This window comes from Brettanomyces nanus, chromosome 4 (assembly GCF_011074865.1).
Source record: "Brettanomyces nanus chromosome 4, complete sequence".
Taxonomy (NCBI): Eukaryota; Fungi; Ascomycota; class Pichiomycetes; order Pichiales; family Pichiaceae; genus Brettanomyces; species Brettanomyces nanus.
The window spans coordinates 962149-980707 of NC_052377.1; the positions used below are offsets into that span (position 1 = coordinate 962149).

An 18559-nucleotide genomic window follows, 5' to 3' on the forward strand; every position below is an offset into this window, starting at 1 on the left:
GATATAATGTTTGTTATTTGCTGATACTATCGTTAATCAATGCACTACGCCGAACGTTGACGCTCTAGACTTCTGAATAAGGTAAGCGTCAGCCAAAGTTAGGGCAGTCATCGCCTCAACAATTGGAATAGCTCTTGGAACAACATTGGGATCGTGTCTTCCTTTTGCAGTCAAGACGCCCTTTTCTCCATCGTATGTGGCAGTGTCTTGGGGTTTAGATATGGTAGCAGGAGACTTGAATGCCACCGAGAAGTAAATGTTTTCACCGTTAGAAATACCCCCTTGGGTTCCACCAGAATTGTTTGTCTTGGTTCCCAGATGACCTCCTTTCATAATGAATGGGTCATTATGCTCAGAGCCTGGAATGACGGTGCCGGCAAAGCCGGAACCAATTTCGAATCCTTTTGTGGCAGGAATGGAAAGCATAGCATGGGCCAATATTGCTTCTAATTTGTCAAATGCTGGCTCGCCGAGTCCAACAGGAACGTTTCGCACCACGCATGTGACTATACCTCCAATAGAATCGTTCTGGGACTTATAATGTTCGACTATCTTAGTCATCTCGCTAGCCTTGTCGGGAATAGGACATCTAATTGGACCGCCAGCATCAACTTGATCCCGTGTAATATTCTGTAACAAATCCATGAATTCCGGGTTTTGAGAGGATCTATCCAACTGGCATTTACCAACACCGGATACGAATGCAACGATTTCAACGTTGTTGACCTGTTTAAGCAGCTTCTCGGCAATTGCACCGGCAGCCACACGACCAATTGTCTCTCTTGCAGAGGCCCTACCTCCACCTGAGGATGCCTTAATACCATATTTTTCTATATATGTGTAATCTGCATGAGAAGGTCTTGGATAATTGTCCATCTCGCTGTAATCTTTAGGGTGTTGATCCTGGTTGAGGACAATCATTCCTATAGGAGTTCCAAGGGTTTTTCCAAATTCCGTACCGGATTGAATTTGAACACGATCTTTTTCATTTCTCTGCGTCGTAAGTTTTGATTGGCCCGGTCTTCTTCTAGAGAGTTGAGATTGGATATCATCCTCAGAAAGAGACATATTGGGAGGCACCCCATCAACTATACAACCCACAGATTTGCAGTGGGACTCACCATATGTGGTCACCTTGAACAGAGTACCAAAAGTTGACATAATATATGCTTATCCAAAAATTTTGCAGTTAATTTGTAGATGTCTAAGAAAGGAAAGGATAGTTAGTTCACCAGAAGAGTTAAAACTCCTACTGAAAATCCCTGAGTCATTTCTTCCCTAAGCATTTTTTTTTTTTACCATTCTGCGCGATTCTGTGAGTCAGCAGTTACACTCAAGTTCTCTGATCGTATTACAGCACATTTGATCTAAATTGACATGAAGCATACACATATTTTCATTTTAATTTATATATCAGAGGCCCATTCCCACGCCTTCATGATCTCTCCGTTAACCTCAAGAGAATAAGCGTTGACATTACTATTCTTTTCCACCACCTTAGCTACCTTTTCCCAGATTTCCAACCTCTTCTTCTGATTGATGGATGGATCACTCAAGTAATAATCTCTTAGTTGGATTTTGCCGATGTATTTATGCTTAACCTCTTCGTGTCTGTAGGCCGTGGCCTGTTCTTGTAGCCTGTTCAGGGTTTTACTAGTCAACTCCTTAACTAGTTTTCTTTCCTGTTGAAACCACGAGATCCTCAAATAAATGTATCCCACAATTGCACTTACTGCGACAATACCTAAAAGCCAGTATCTTAGCCTGAGTAGCATATCCACAAAAACTCTCTTCAATTTGCACTTGATCGTGAGTTTGGCTAGTGAGTTTGAGCGAACAAATGTGTCATCATTATTAAATGCAAGTTCCGGCTTCTCCTTTAGTATTGCCAACGACTTGTTCCAAAGATATTCGAATTCTCCACTCTGTACCTCTGTTTCTAGCGCTAGTTTTTCTACGAGATAATGTTGTAACGACTCAAAACTCAAGCCCACCTCTTCGTTGCTTCCTGTGCCGCATCTCAAATTTGCGTTTCGCTTAGCTAAGGCATCGCATGCACTTTTCACTATTCTATCAATCTTGGCAACCTTTTCGGAATCCAAGACACACTTGTCAAAGCAAGGAATCAACCCAAATAGCGAATACCAAGGCTTCTGCACTGTATAATCATTTTTGCAGTGTAATTCGGAGTTATCAAAGCATATCCCATGTTCTGGGCACGGAATACATTCCAATTTGAGTGCCTCCTCCACGGCATTCACATATTCCGCTAGTAATGGGTGGGCCTTTAAATCAACATGAAAAATTGGCCGATAATTCGAGTGTCCACAGAATCCAACCGCTATTCTCTCTTCTCTGTAGACTGTAAAAGCCATGAAACTTAGAAGTACAACCAACAAGTAAGAGATGAGCTTGTAAACGGTTCTATTAAACGCAAACGAGACATGTTTATTATGATCAATTGATTTCATCACTTTCTTCGATTCCTCCTCTACTCTTGAGGTTTCGGAATCAAACTCTGCTTGAAGTTGCTTCAACATAGTCTCATCTTCTTCTTCAGATGAGCTAATCTCCGGAGTATGGATTCTTTCACGAAGCGAAGAGGAATCATCATCACCACTAGCGACGTCTTTAAGAATGGTTCTCGGCCCACTGATTACCTTATATTCACCATTTCTTGCTTCTTTTAATAATTTTGTTGAAACATCATTATGAGATCCCATCTTTCTTGAAACCACTTTCGTTCTAGGATGCATGGGCGTTGATGATGGAAGCAGTGGAATGAAAGGCACCACCGGCGAAGAAGAAATGTGCTTCTCTGGTAATTCATTGATTGCTGTAATGTATCCAACACTGGAAGATGATGGCGATACGTTGGGACGATAAACTACGCTACTTCTCGATGAATCAGATAATGAATGGTCTCTGTGAGGGGTGATGTCAGCTAAATCATCTTCTTCAAAAGTAAGCTTTTTTGGCTTGAACTTTGAATCTGTAACTAGACTTCTGCTCTTTGTTCGAGTTGGTATCGTCTTTTCATCTTTCTCCTCTGGTGTCTTTTCGAACTTAATTCTCTTATCTCTGGGAAAAAGCGTATCATTTCTCGGAGATGAAGCCGATGGAGATGAGGAGAAATCGTTTTTCCTATTTGTAGGCTTTTTTAATATCCTGGAGTACCCTTCATAAACAGAGGTCTTCCCGTCATATTCATCATCTCCGCTTGTCTTTAGCGATCTCTTGGATGGAATCGTTTTTTGCATCACGCTTTTCAAGGGGTTATTCTTGATCTCTAAATGTTGTCTTATCTTTGAAGGACTTCTCTGACTCTCTAGTAGTTGCTGTAATCTTTTCCTCGACTCTTTACTTGGCGATTGAGAACCATGTTGTTGCTTTGGAGATGGATGCAGCTTTCTCGGCTGACTTCTGTGGGTTGATTTTCTTGAAGAGCGTTCTATATTGTTTGTTTTGGTCTTTCTCTTTGCTAACTTCTGTTTCGCATCCATCTTGGGAAGAACCTCTTCCCGGAATATTGTCACAAGCTGTGCCTTTTTGGCCTTGTGTGTGTATGAAACATCATATTCTTTGAGCAACTGTCTCAAATCAAGCACCCGTAGGTCATGAGGATCAAACTCAGGGTCCAAGTATTTTTCCAAATCATCAGGCATGACTTAGAGAAATTCCAATGGTCCAAGCAATGGATTGATACAAATAGATAAAGATAATCGATCAGTCAATCAATCAATTTACCATTCTATCCATCAATCATTCTCTATCCTTCTAACTGTGTAAACAAAGAAAAAATATATCTACGTGATTCAAATGGCAAGTCGATCGACTCAAGTAGAGGTCGACTGGACCCTCCCTGCCTTATCTTTCAATTAAGTACGTTCAGCCCAGCATCGCTACCCCTTTCAGATCTACCTATCTATCATATCTATCTGTCTGCAGAAATTATTCTAGAATTCATTATTGTTTACTAAATTTGCACTTCGATGTACTTCTTCGTGTTTTCGTGGGAAGGCGATTGACAGAATAAATCTTTCGCCAATTTCTATCCCACGGAATATGAATTCAACATCAGATCTATCTCATCGGTAGAACTTTGAACCATCAACATTTATCCCATTTTATGTCACGTGATCATCGGAAAAAGCCCATCCTTCGAAGTAAAAACTGAAGAAAATAAAATGAAATGAACAAAAGGCCGACAATGAACATTATTTGAAATCTTATGTAGAAGTGGGATTGAATTAAATTTCGGGTAACCACGGTTTTTTTTCGGAAGATCTTTACCGCCTCCGGTGTCGATTCTACATAACAAGCCCACACTTTTTTTGCATATTATGATTCCTTATATAATCACGTGGGCGAATCTGAAATTGATAAACGGGATAGGGATCCCCCTTTATTTGGCAATGGCTAATCGACATAATGATTCCGAAAACCGTTGAAAAATGACTCAGTAGTGCTTTATTGGCCATAGGCTATTATAACCAAGCCATAGAGTTGTTTTGGGAACATGTGGCTAACCAGAGATAGAACTTGACTGAGGTGGAAATTTAACTCCGATATATTGAATGATTTCATAGGTCTTAATGTCGGCTACAAAGACCTACCGGGTAGCTACGTGGTGGTCGAATCTACATCCACTCTCTAAATTGAAATACTCGAAATGGTAATCCCTTCCCAAAAACTCAAATTGAAAGGAAAAAAGAAATTACCGCGCAAGAATTTCCTCATCGATAGTACCATAGCGTGATGGATTAGAGAGGTAAGGCGGGATGGATGATGAAAGGATTGTAATCTGTCGCAGCACTATATATTAGTTGCGATGAAGGGTAATAGCCTCTTGCTTCAAACTAATGCAATATTTAAGTTTGTGAAATTTATCGTTATTAGATCCCGCCAACTACTCCTTATTTTTCCCATCATTGAGTCGAAGACGAAAAAAATAGAAAAAAAATTAAAAGGCAAAACAAAAGAAATTCAAAATGTCGGAAAAGAAACAACTGAACGAGGACGAGGATCTGGATAATAATCCGTGAACAACAACTCCGAGGTCGACCGCTCTTGGAAAAACCGATGGAAAGTAAACAGTCTGTTTACTTGTCCTTACTGTAGAGATTTAGCTTAAACAAGGAAATACGGTAATGGGATTGCCTTCAAATCCCTTAATAAAGTTTGAACCGTACTTTTAGCATTTACAGTACCTCTTATAGCCTTTATCTAAATCTTAATCAACCGGAGTTCTAAGTCTAGCTCAGTACACCAGCACTTTTTTCAGGGCTGAGAGAAAAATTTCGCAAAAGTGAAAAAAAAAAAAACCTGAGAGGCGAACAAGATGGTTAGAAAAAGAAATACTACCATCAGGTGGGCTGGAAATGGGAACGACACAGTAGTCGCCGTCTCCGGCATTAGATGTCCAGCAGCTGCAGGGATAATCACGACCCAGGTGCCTTGTTTATTTCTGATGAGCTGATTCATCGGCAGCTTCAGCCGCGGCACTATAGTGAAGGCTGACTTCACTGCATCCCACGGGATCTCTTCATCTCCGTTTGAGGAATATGGTTAATTTTCTTCTTATTTTTAGGTAACTGCGTTTGGAGCGACTGATTTAATTACAAAGTAGTGGCCGCGTACTCCGATATAAAAAGGCAGAAGGCGACGTCAGTTTAACTTGATATTTTGCGTGCTTTTAATCTTCTTCTCTCTTATCTTCATAACTATAATAATTATGTCTACTATTACTCTTGCTACTTACATTTTTACAAGACTTAAGCAGGTTGGTGTCGACACTATTTTCGGTGTTCCAGGTGACTTCAACTTGTCCTTCCTTGACTATATTGATGAGGTCGATGGTCTAAGATGGGCTGGTAACGCCAACGAATTGAACTCTGCTTATTCTGCTGATGGATATTCCCGTATCAAAGGATTTGCTGCTCTTTGCACAACTTTCGGTGTCGGTGAATTGTCTGCTACCAACGGTATCGCTGGTGCCTATGCAGAGCATGTTGGTTTGATCCACATTGTTGGTGCACCAACTGTTTCCGCAGAAGAGAACAAACTTCTTTTGCACCATACTTTGGCTAACGGTAAATTTGACATCTTCAAGAACATGTCTAAGCATATCACTGCCAAGGCTGTTACTCTTGATGACATTGCCACTGCCCCTGGTATTATTGATGACTTGATTAGAACTGGTTATATTTACAAGAGACCTGTTTACTTGGCCGTTCCATCTAACTTCTCTGAAGCTCAGGTTCCCGCTTCTCTTTTGAACAAGCGTATTGATTTGGCTCTTCCAGCCAATGATAAGGAGTCAGAGAAGGAATTTGTTGATGAGGTTGTTGAGAAGATAATCAATGCTAAGAATCCATGTATTCTTGTTGATGCCTGTGCTTCTAGACATAATGTTAAGGCTTCTATTGAGGCTTTGGTTAAGGCTACAAAATTCCCTGTTTACGTTACTCCTATGGGAAAATCTTCCTTCAACGAAGACAATGAGAGATTCTCTGGTGTTTACGTTGGTGCTCTTTCTAAATTAGATGTTAGAGAGTCTCTTGAAAACTCCGATTTGATTTTGTCTATTGGTGGTTTACTTTCTGATTACAACACTGGTGCTTTCACTTACCATTACCACACTACTAATGTCATTGAATTCCACTCTGACTTCTGTAAGGTCAAGGCTGCCGTTTACCAAGGTATTCAGATGCAGGCTGCTTTGGGCAAGATCCTTCAGGGATTGAAACAAGCCCACCTTAATTATGTTCCTACTCCAATTCCAGCTTCTGTGAAGGAGTACAAGGCTGTCCAGAAGGTTACTTCTGGTCCTTTGACCCAACAGTTCTTATGGAGTAAGCTTTCTTACTTCTTAAGATCCGGTGATATTGTTGTTGCTGAAACCGGTACATCTTCGTTTGGTATTTTACAAGCTCACTACCCAGAGGGTGTCACAGCCATTTCCCAGGTGTTGTGGGGTTCTATTGGTTACGCTTTACCAGCTGCTGTCGGTGCCGCATTTGCTGCAGATGACATCAGAGATGAGCAGAGGGTTATTCTTTTCATTGGTGATGGTTCTTTGCAATTGACTGTCCAGGCCATTTCTGACGCTTGCAGACAGCACTTGCACCCATATCTCTTTGTTCTTAACAACAATGGTTACACTATTGAGAAGATGATTCACGGTCTTCATGCTGAGTACAATAACATTCAAACTTGGGACCACACTAAGTTGTTGGAGTTGTTCCACGACAAAGAAAAGTTCCAGAACTACAGAGTTTCTACCGTTGAGGAGATGAACAAATTATATGCTGACAAGGAGTTCAATGTGCCATCCAAGATTAGAATGATCGAGTTGATGTTGGATGAGTTTGATGCTCCAAAGAATTTGATTGAACAGGCTAAGTTGTCTGAGAGAATCAACTCTGGAAAGAACTAGTTTCCACTTTTATGTATGGTTAACATTATTTAACTAAATGAAAGGTTTAATTGATGTCTTTTTACAGGTAGATACTGATTCGTCTGGAATGGCTAGCTAGTTTAATAGTATAATATAACTAATTAATTATATCCAGCTACAAACGTGTTACAAATCATCATAGCTGCTCGCCATTTGGAGTGACAAGAATCTTGACGTTGCTTTCTTTATGGTTGATCAACTCGTTGAAACCCTTTTCAACAGTGTCCTGGGCAGAAACCTTACCAGTGATGAGAACTCTCACAGACTCCAAAGGAATGAGACCATTTGCGATGGCCTCGATAACCTCAGCAAAGTCCTTAACCACGTAACCCATGGAACCAGTAGCGAGTTTTTCCTGATAAGTCAAAGACATTGGGTTATATTGGATGGGCTTATCAGCCCATATGGCAACATTGACAGCAATTCCACCATGCCCTAAAGCATCAATAGATGTTTGGAAAGTAATCGGAATACCAGAGCAATCGAAGGCAGCATCGAAACCTTCAGTTTCAGGAACTAATGCCTTCAAATCTCCAACTGTATCCTTGTGTTCCATTGGGTTAAACACCTCGGCACCCAACCTCTCAGCAAATTGTCTTCTCATGAGAGCAGGCTCTGAGCAAACTATCCTAGAAGCCTTGTGGCCCTTCAATGCCAATATTGAAGCCAAACCAATTGGACCACCACCAATCACCAAAGCAGTCTGACCCGGCTTGAAATTGGCCTGTTCAACTGCATGCCAAGCAACAGAGATAGGCTCGACTAAAGCAGCAGTGTCCAAAGGAACAAACTCCGGAAGTTTAAGAACGTGGTCAGAGCCGTACACCACATACTGGCCAAAACCTCCCGAACCGGTACCCAAACCGAGGAAGTTCAAATCTTTGCAGATGTTTGGCTTACCAGCTTTACAGGCACTGCAGAATGGCAAGCCCTGTTTCATAGTTTCCTTGTAACGGGCTTTGTCGGAACAGTGTGAAGTAGCCTCGATGACGACATGGTCACCCTTTTTGACGTGAGTGACTTTGTCACCTACTTCGACAACCACACCAGACATTTCATGACCGGGACAAAGTGGTAATTCGAATCCCGATATTTTATCTTTTTTTCCAGCTTTGGGGAAAAAGATAGGACCTTCCAAATATTCATGAAGATCTGTACCACAAATACCACAGTATGCCACCTTGATCTTGACATCGTTATCGTTAACGACTTTTGGCTCTGGAACCTCCTCGGAGAACCTGAGATCTCCTCTGTTATAATAAAGAAGTCCTTTCATTTTGCTGATTTATGTATATGTACTTTTTTAATTTCGTAATGGCAATTAGCAGTTCCTTTTTACACGAAAACATACATCCTTTTATGTTGCAACTCGTTTAAGTTTAAACTGTCTTGCGCCGAATTTCTCTCTCCGGGAATTCCGTTTCGAGAGTCAGGCGGTGTCGCCAGGATTGGACATCATTGTTCTTCGGGGTCCTGCCATTTGATTACTTTTTCTTTTCTGTTTATTCATATCAATGTGTTGTTTGGCCCATTATGGAAGGTACTGAGATCCGCAATACTATAGCTTCGGAGATCTGACCGGTTTCTAGTATAAATGTTGTACGGTTCCAGTTTTCGCTGCTGTCTGTCGCCCATTAGAGGATTCCACCAGGTGATCCTTTTATTCTCACCGGTGAATATATCCCGTTGTGGTGGGACAGGCCACTCGGAGAAATTAAAAATATGGTGATTTTGAGCTCCCTCACGAAGTTTCGATGCGGTCCGTCAGCCATGCAGACTCGGAGCATGCTGACACAGCACGGCACCTCCGACTGGCAGTCGGAGAAATTAGCACCGCCTCGTCAGAGTGTCGTCATTTCTGCTTTCGCGGTTTTCGGTGAGAAGTGCTCCTTAGAAACCAAGTGGTCGGCATCTGTTATATCAAGGAAACAGTCAGGAGTCCGCTGTGGATCTGCATGCAGGGTAAAATGCCAAAAGTGATACGGGCATAGCATCGCATATTGTGATGAACTCCGATAAATTAAGTGTATGAAAATCCGATGGTTCAAAATCTTTAGATCTCACCCTTTCTGTGTTAGCCTGGAAATTCATACCACTTGTATTAGGTATCTCTTCTTCCTCTTTCCTGTTTTCTATTCTATTACTTTTGGCCAAAGTGTTTCGTTTCAACATATGATTGATTCATCGTTTTCTTTATCTTGAATTTGTTTCCTGGCTTTTTGCAATTAACAGGAAGAGTAGTGGCATAAACTTTCCGATTTTCTTGATTGTCAAGGAAGTTGATTTCATCAGTAATCCCTTCAGTAAGCCAATAATTTTATGTAGAGGTCTCTAATCAGTTGTAGATTTTTCAGCAAGGTCTCGATAGGAAATTACTCCTCAGTTTTAAATTTCTTCCTTATCAAAAAGTTTACCCCTTATCCAATCGCGAGATCTGAAATAAATTAGAGTGATGAAGAATCTCTAAAGAGGTTAACTAGTGTTCTCCTAATTTCATGCCGTCTCCTAATATTGTTAGTAAGACGGTTAAGGTTAATCCTTCTAATGAGAAGAGATCTTCGTCGGAACTGTCTGATCCTGATGTTCATCATTCTGTCAAGCATCACAAAAAGCGTCGCAAGTACAGTCGAAATGGATGTCTCTCATGCAAAAGGCGCAAGATAAAGTGTGATGAAAAGCTTCCTATGTGTTCTCGTTGTGCTCGACTTAGTTTAGACTGTGTTTACTATCGTGTGTACAAATTCCAGTCCGGACTGCGTTCTCAAGAAATAGATCCACGGCCCATCAAATCCATTCAGGATGTGCAAGACTCAGTGCCACAGCAGTCTCTCATCCAACCCCTACAATTTAAAAATTCGTTACCATCTACTCAACCTCTATTGTTGGATACGGGACAGTCTATTGCTTTTACCAATAGTTCTGATGGTGCTGCGAAGAACAATAGTGTCCCGCTGAATCTTTCCTCCTCCTCTAGAACTAGTATGAAAGCACTGCCACCTTCTTGTATTTCTTCGACAGGGTTTGCACTAGACCCAACAAGTTCAGGCTCTACTGTTCCTAGTTCTGTGTTTACTCCATCCATATCTGACAACTTTTCATCCCAGCAGATGACCAGTCTTCTAGCCAATCAGGAACTCTTGGTGGGGGATATCTTGGCTGCTGATGAAAGATATCATAGTCCTACCTCTGGTTTAATTAACCAGGCTGGCATCTCTTTGGATGCCTCGAACTCACAAGTTTCACTGGGTTCCCAAGATTCCCAAGTACCAGTCGAACCGCAAGCATACCAAATGTCTCGGTCTCTATATATGGATACCAATTTACTGGATTTATCAAGGTATCAAGACATCGATCTCCAGGACTTTGCCAATTCTTTTTTCAATAATGGGAAGATCAAAATGGATACAAGAATTTCAGACGAGAATACTCTTTTCGAATACGACTTTCACTCAAATTTGAATAAGTCTGCCCATGATCTAGAAGATAGCAATATATATGAGGCATTCCATCTTTCCCAAACAGAGACCGTGCATTTTCATTCTTTCATGAAGAATGTTCACTTGATATTGAATCCATTTGCTGCTACATATCTTAGTAGTCCCTTTATGAAAGTGTTTTTGGCCAATGCTCAGAAAAGTCCATACCTTTTGAATGCAATGCTTGCCTCTGGGGCTAGATACTTACTGGAAAAGGTACGCTCTGAAAGGGACTCCATACTCAAACTTTCGGATCCTGTGGATTCTGCGGTGGTCAAGAATATCGGCAGGCAGATAAACATCCATGAGAAGTCCAGAACTCTATATCTTTCCAATTGTTTCAACTACTTAAAGCAGGCACTGGAGAATCCGGAGAAGATATTTCTGGAGGTAGAAAGTGCTTTACTTACCAGTTTGATTCTTACAGCTGACCTATCATCTTACCCTGATAATCGGTGGAGTGTCCATCTTAAAGGAGCACAGCAGTTCTTGAGGAATTATGCAAAGGCAAAGAGAACTGCTACTCCTGCAATTATGATTGCTAAGTATCTTTTCAGTGGGATGGAAATTTCGGCTTGGATGTTTTGCTCATCTGCTTCTTGTATGGTTAACTATGATGAACTGAACGAATGGTTACCCATCCCAATGAATCATGGATCGCTGCGAGAGCTTTCAAGACTTGGGTTGGTCTACGATGGATATAAGGAAGAGGTGAATGATCTTGGTGCAAGTTGCATTGTTCCAGCCTTGGGTGCTTTTAAAGTTTACGTTGGATTCACCGATGATGTTGCAAATGTTGTCAAGCATATTATTCTTGCCAGGAGTCAGGTTATTCATTCCTCAGAAGCTGTGGATCCAATGATGGTTTGCAAAATCTTTGCACTTATAGAGAAGGCTAAATCATTTTTTATTATGACGAACGAAGCACCTTTCCAGATCCCCATTACTTCTAAATTTCATCCATTATACGAAGGAGAAGATAAAACCAAAGCACCTTTGGGTGGGTATTATCACATTCTAAAGCAGGGACTGGAAAGTAAGGATTCGTGGTTTTCCTACTTTGATTTCTGCAACCGGATTCGTATAGACGCACTTCATTTGTACGTTTTAGTAAGCAGCTCATTCATGGATGCATCTCCAAAAAGAAAACTGGTTAGAAAGCTATTTAAAAGTGCGATTAAAGATGTCCAGTTTCTAATTTGGTTTTTGGGAAATCATCTCAGTGAGGCAGATGAAAAGATGTTAGAAGAGTACTATTCTTCTTTCATTATTGTCACAGGTACCGACGGCATTGAAAATATAGACTTACAATCCGATAAGGTAAGAATGTCGAAGGAAAAAATAGATAGAATTTGTGCAAAAACCTTGAGAGAAACTCTTGATGGAAAAATACATTACAGCGAGTTCATCGAGTATCAGATTGATCATCGTATCTGCATGGTTCAGTGGTGTTTACTTATATTCGGATACTGTTGTGTTACTGCTCGCGAGAAAATTCTCATCGAGTGTTTGTTGATGAGATTACTCCAGGTGGGAGTTAGAAGCGGAAAGTTCTCATTAAATATTCTCAACAAGGTGTGGACCCAAAGAAGGATCCGATACAAAGATACTACAGGCAGATTACTGAAACTTGATCCTGGCTTTGAGAACAGCTTTTTCATGGACCACGATAACGGTTTCCTATTTACATAAGTCTGTATAGTCAATTTATTCTCAATTCGGTAATTTTCCTTTTTGGGTAATGATTAGCTGCATCATGACGCGAAAAAAAATGTCAGGAACGAAGAAATTTTGGTCCAAATTCAATTGAATCTCGGTTGAAACACGAAAGAAGCGATCGCCATAAACTTTTCATATTAGGCGATCATTTCTTCAGTTGCCCTTTTGAACTTTTTGAGTCCTCTGTTTTCCTTAATCATATTGTTATCATGTCCGGTGTCACATCTTCCCCATTGATGTCCTCACAGGGGTTCGGCAACAGCAGCTCGAACATTTTGAGTGAAGACTCAAACTCCCAGCATCTACGGTCTTCCAATATTCAATCTCAATCGCAGGCCACCTTCCTCAGTTCTTCAAAACAAAATGAACCCAAGCCTACAAGACCAGATGAAATGGATACGGATGAGCCTCCTCAGCAGGTTCTTAGAAGAAGGCGTGACTTGAGTTCTATTCCTAAAGTGGCCGACCTAACCGCAGAAAAGGTTAGGGAAGCCTTTGAGCAGTTTTTAGAAGAGTATGAGGAACCTGTTAACGCCGAAAACATCACAGCTGATGCAGATACGACTGAGGCAAATCGTAAGGTTTACCTTCATCAGATCTCTGCGATGGCTTTGTACGATTTGTCCACTATATATGTGGACTTTCAGCAGTTGCTCACCAGAGAGAATGGTATCTTAGCTAGTGCAATTACAGAACAGTACTATCGTTTCATTCCTTATCTAGGAGAAGGGCTTAGGCATGTGATTAAAAGGCATGAACCTGCCCTCTTACGGCGGTCTGCTCGTGTGGCTGATGATGATATCAATGCTGCCTCGTCTACAGTGCGTATCTTTCAAATTTCGTTTTACAACATGCCATCTACTCACAGATTGCGTGAACTTAGAGCCGAGAAAATAGGTACTCTCATGTCAATATCTGGTACTGTCACTCGTACTAGTGAGGTGAGACCAGAATTATACAAGGGCGCCTTCACCTGTGATGTTTGTAAAACACTTGTCGAAAATGTTGAACAGACGTTCAAATATACCGAGCCAACTTCTTGCCCTAATCCGAATTGCGACAATCAAGGTTTCTGGACGTTGAACGTTCCTAAGTCTGTGTTTCTTGACTGGCAGAAGGTTAGGATTCAGGAAAACTCCGGAGAGATTCCTACGGGCTCTATGCCCCGTACGTTAGATGTCATTCTTCGGGGTGACCTTGTCGATAGAGCAAAGCCTGGTGATAGGTGTCGTTTTACAGGAACAGAAATAGTCGTTCCAGATGTCTCTCAGCTCGGGCTCCCTGGAGTTAAGCCGGCCAGTGTTCGTTCTAGAGGCTTTGCAGCTGCTGCCGATTCTCTTAACCCCGGTATTACTGGATTACGTTCTCTTGGCGCTCGTGATCTTTCCTATAGGATCTCATTCTTTGGTTGTCATGTCTGTTCTCTCACTGGTGCCAGTAACGGTGATGATCCTGGCATTATGGGCAACGCTGGCGAGGAAGCCGGAAAATCCGGAATGCCGATCACCAGAGAAGAGAGTGAGCGTGAGCAGGAAGCATTTTTGAATACTTTAACTGAACAGGAGGTTAATGAATTAAAGGAAATGGTTGGTGATGATCGTATTTACACAAAGCTTGTTCGTTCCATCGCTCCGTCGATTTATGGCCATGAGCTTATCAAAAAGGGACTGCTTCTACAGCAGTTGAGTGGTGTTCATAAAAAGACTGTTGAAGGAATCGATCTAAGAGGTGACATCAATGTTTGCATTGTTGGTGATCCTTCTACGGCCAAGTCTCAATTCCTCAAATGGGTCAACTCGTTCGCCCCTAGGGCAGTTTATACATCTGGTAAGGCATCTACTGCTGCTGGTCTTACTGCTTCTGTGGTAAAAGATGAAGAATCTGGAGAGTTCACCATCGAGGCTGGTGCTCTTATGCTTGCCGATAATGGTATCTGTTGTATTGACGAGTTCGATAAGATGGATATATCTGATCAGGTGGCCATTCACGAAGCTATGGAACAACAGACTATTTCTATAGCCAAAGCTGGTATTCATGCTACTCTCAATGCCAGAACATCTATATTGGCTGCCGCTAATCCTGTTGGAGGAAGGTACAATCCCAAGCATGGCCTCAAAAGTAACTTGAATCTGAGCGCACCTATTATGTCGAGATTTGATCTTTTCTTTGTCGTTTTGGATGAGTGTAACGAAAAGATTGACACACAGTTAGCTAATCACATTGTTAACTTGCATATGCTTAAGGATGATGCTATAGAGCCACCATTCACCAAGGAGCAGTTACTAAGATATATTAGATATGCAAAGACCTTCAAACCTAAGATGACAAAGGAAGCAAGAGACTACCTTGTGGAAAAATACAAGGAACTTCGTGCTGCTGATTCCCAGGGATTTGGTAGAAGCAGCTATAGAATCAGTGTGAGACAATTGGAGTCTATGATTCGTCTTTCTGAGGCTATTGCCAGAGCCAACTGCACTGAGGAGATCACTCCCCGATTTGTGGCTGAAGCTTACGATCTTCTACGGCAATCGATCATTCGAGTTGAAAAAGATGATGTGGAGATTGAAGATGGTGAAGATGATGAAGAAGAGGGTGCTGAGGGCGGAGATAAAAGTCCTCATGGTGGTGATGATGATGATGATGATGAAGACGACGATAAAAATGTTGAAGGGAAGGAAGATAAGTCATCTATCCCCAAGGTTTCGCAGCCAAGGGAGAAGAAAAACCTTATTCCATACGACAAGTACGTTAAAATGATGAACATGTTTGTTCGGAGGATCAGTGAAAAAGAACGTGAAGCAGAATCTACTTCGGATGAACCTCAGGGTTATAATGCCGGCCAATTGGTTGATTGGTATTTGATTCAGATGGAAGGAGAGATCAATAATGAGAGGCAATACTACACCGAACGAAAAACTGCCTATAAAGTGTTAAACCGTCTTGTTAAGGATCGTGTTTTGATGAAAGTGAGTCCCGAATCCCTTGAGAGCATCGATGAGGAAAGCGGGATACCACCTGAACTCAGAGATAGAAAAGAGTTATCAAGTTTGGAGCGAGAACAACTACAATTTCAACGTGAAGAGTGGCTAAAGAAAAGAGCTGACGAAAAGCATAGGCAGATGATATACATTCTTCATCCAAATTGTGCCATTGTGGATTTAATGGATCAGGCAAGGGATGATGAGAGTGGAATTGTTACTGCAGGTGATGAAGAAGTGGAAGAACAGGATGACGCTCTCAGGAGTGGTACGCAGGAGAATATTGTTAATGAGGAAAGCACCCAGGCTGATTAGGTGTTCTCTCTTTTCATTAATTGCTAGCGATGCCTTTATTGTATGCATTTTTTCGTTGTTGCTTGTTCGTACGTTTGTAATGTATTTTTTATACACCTATAATTTCGGATCACCGGTATTGATTCTATTATACCACCACTCTATGCCTAATGCACCCTTCTGTGGATAGTATTTGTTGGTACTAAGAATGGAATCCCATAGCTTATCAAGGAGGTATAATCTTTCTGTGGTATCCATCGTAGGGTCAATGAGTTTTGTTTTGATTCTTTCCAACCAAGCAACAAACGTCTCCGTTAAAAATAAAGGTGAGATGAGAATCAGTGTCATAGTTATCGCAGGTCTCCTGTGCTTGATGACAGCTTCAGGGTTCTTCTGAGAAATGTCAAAATTTGCGGATTTAACACATTGGCTGAACACTTCCTGTTGAAGCTTAAGGCAGATTGAGTGATCCCACGAATAAATAAGCGAGCCTGGAAAAACGGCATTAGCCAATGTGTCTACAATAATGGCAAGTTGGTTCAAGGAGAGGCAGAATGGAAATTGCTCAAATGAAAGGGCCAAATAATCTAGTAACAGCTTTTCTATTCTCCTCTGTTGCTGTGAGTCCATTGATCTCAGCGCATCAAGGGTGGTGAAATACTTAAGCATTACTGAATGAGCTCCTTCTAACACATCCTGGTTGGGGCCTTGCTTAAGCAGTTTTTCCACTAATGGCAGTATTGTGCTAGATTTTGTCTCCTCGGTCAAGCTATTGAGATAGCCTTCCACAAAGTTTAGACAGAAAAGAAGTTTGGCCTGATTAAACGGGGAACTGATGATAGTATAATTGTCCAATGAAAGATTGTCAAGCCACACCTTTACCAGTAATTCTACCGCACCCACATCGTTTTGATTCAAGTAGTTTGCTGAGATGCCATAAACAAAATTGTACTCCTCAAAACCTCCTGTCCCGACCTTCTCGATAATAAATCCAATGCTAAAAAATGAATTCAGGATCTTTCTGCAAAAGCGGCTGTAAATAGGGCTCCTCGAAGTATCCTCGTTCTGATAGATCTTCGTACATATACCTTCAAACATAACCACGATAGAAAAGAAGCATTGCTTTAGAATCTTCCAAGTGTCGGAATCTTTGTCAGAATGTATGAAGTCGTCTCTTTTCTCAAGCGTCGCAAACAATGATATGGAATAATTTTGAATGTTGTTCAAAGCAAGATCGATTCCATTGAGGTTATCCACAGTAAGAGGATGGATCGAAATGAGCTTGCAATATAACTTCGATAGTCTATTGAGGTGCCTTAGAGCAGGAGCTTTCTCGGTTGCCTGTGACAATGACCAGCTCTTTTCTAGCAATATTCCACCTTGAAATCCATACAGCGAATTAAAGATGAAATCAATTATCAAACTAGGAAGGAATGGTTGGTTTTTCAAAATGATCTTGAAAGTGCCATTGGAAATCTTCTCCTGTAGTAATGCCATATAGCTCAACTCTAAGTAGCGCACGTCCATACCAAGAGAAGGGTTCCGGCTAGTATCAATCAACGCTCGCTGTAATAAGCCCAGCAACTGTTCGTCTACCTCCTTGATGAGACCAGTATATGCTGGATATGGGTCATAATCATTCCTAGACTCGATGGCTAATAGACATCCCAGTATCAGTGGTTGCACCTTCCATGATTCTTCGAATGGGTTGGATTCGTAAACATTATAGATTCCATTGAATAATGATCTGTAAAAGGAGTAAAATGGCACAGTAGGTTCTGAAATCCGGTATTTTTGATCCATAATATACCGACAGCAATCAATGACTTTATAGGTATCTGATATCTGAATCACCCGCTGATCACCAAAAAAGAAAGGACACGAAAGAAAGCATTCGGACAATAGTCGAACGTTCTCTGGGTTCTTGATCTTAGGATAGTAGTAAGCCAAATATGATAACACTTTAGCTGGTGTCGTTGTGGCGTTTGGACGAACAATCTCATCAAATAAGTAATCGAGAGCACCTGGTACTCGAAACGTAGTGCCCGCGGTATTATACTGGTCTGAAGATGAATGAATCTGGGCATATAGTTTTCTGCCTTCGGGACCAAGCCGGGAGTAAGTACTAGGTAATGACATGGAGAATATGATACGGACCCTGGTCAGTCAAGATTGCACGTATTATGCTTATCCCTCTGCTTAGCCTAAGAAAAAGAATGTAGTCGGGTCGAAAATACAGATATTTTCTCTATCTAAACAAAAAGTCGCATAGATAGCGAAACGTCACAGCTTTCATAGCTCTATGATGGTTGCTCTCTCTTCTTCCAATTAAAAAACTTATCATGTCATCAATGCTTCCAAAAGGTTTCAAGCATCTTCCGGTCAGCGCGTTTACAGTTACTTCAATAGTTGGAATATCCCTAGCGGGGTCAATTTTTAACTTGAAGCCATACTTTCTTTTAGCATACTCGCCATTTATATCCGAATGGCATCAATGGTGGAGGTTCCTTATATTTCAATTGCAATTCCAGAACGAATCACAGGTGGTACTCAGTGTGACTTTGTTTATAATGAACTTTAAAGGTTTGGAAAGAATGTATGGTTCGTTTCTATTCATGAAGATCCTCCTTCTT

At 41.2% G+C, this 18559-nt stretch overlaps 7 protein-coding genes across 7 annotated transcripts; 3 read left to right on the forward strand and 4 right to left on the reverse strand.

Moving 5' to 3' along the window:
* Positions 1-36: 36 nt before the first annotated feature.
* Positions 37-1161, reverse strand: ARO2 (bifunctional chorismate synthase/riboflavin reductase [NAD(P)H] aro2; the record flags this gene model as incomplete). The annotated part of the gene is made up of 1 exon (XM_038923920.1): positions 37-1161. The coding sequence occupies one exon, from the start codon at positions 1159-1161 to the stop codon at positions 37-39; it is 1125 nt and encodes a 374-aa protein (XP_038779848.1).
* Positions 1162-1406: 245 nt separating this feature from the next.
* On the reverse strand, positions 1407-3665 carry FOA43_003670 (uncharacterized protein; the record flags this gene model as incomplete). The annotated part of the gene is made up of 1 exon (XM_038923921.1): positions 1407-3665. The coding sequence occupies one exon, from the start codon at positions 3663-3665 to the stop codon at positions 1407-1409; it is 2259 nt and encodes a 752-aa protein (XP_038779849.1).
* Positions 3666-5734: 2069 nt separating this feature from the next.
* FOA43_003671 (uncharacterized protein) lies at positions 5735-7438 on the forward strand (the record flags this gene model as incomplete). Its single annotated transcript, XM_038923922.1, has 1 exon — positions 5735-7438. One exon carries the CDS (start codon positions 5735-5737, stop codon positions 7436-7438), a length of 1704 nt encoding a protein of 567 aa, XP_038779850.1.
* Positions 7439-7595: 157 nt separating this feature from the next.
* FOA43_003672 (uncharacterized protein) lies at positions 7596-8735 on the reverse strand (the record flags this gene model as incomplete). Its single annotated transcript, XM_038923923.1, has 1 exon — positions 7596-8735. One exon carries the CDS (start codon positions 8733-8735, stop codon positions 7596-7598), a length of 1140 nt encoding a protein of 379 aa, XP_038779851.1.
* Positions 8736-9954: 1219 nt separating this feature from the next.
* Positions 9955-12627, forward strand: FOA43_003673 (uncharacterized protein; the record flags this gene model as incomplete). The annotated part of the gene is made up of 1 exon (XM_038923924.1): positions 9955-12627. One exon carries the CDS (start codon positions 9955-9957, stop codon positions 12625-12627), a length of 2673 nt encoding a protein of 890 aa, XP_038779852.1.
* Positions 12628-12863: 236 nt separating this feature from the next.
* On the forward strand, positions 12864-15947 carry FOA43_003674 (uncharacterized protein; the record flags this gene model as incomplete). The annotated part of the gene is made up of 2 exons (XM_038923925.1): positions 12864-12872; positions 12903-15947. 2 exons carry the CDS (start codon positions 12864-12866, stop codon positions 15945-15947), a joined length of 3054 nt encoding a protein of 1017 aa, XP_038779853.1.
* A 96-nt stretch (positions 15948-16043) lies between these two features.
* On the reverse strand, positions 16044-18065 carry FOA43_003675 (uncharacterized protein; the record flags this gene model as incomplete). The annotated part of the gene is made up of 1 exon (XM_038923926.1): positions 16044-18065. One exon carries the CDS (start codon positions 18063-18065, stop codon positions 16044-16046), a length of 2022 nt encoding a protein of 673 aa, XP_038779854.1.
* Between the last annotated feature and the right edge of the window lie 494 nt (positions 18066-18559).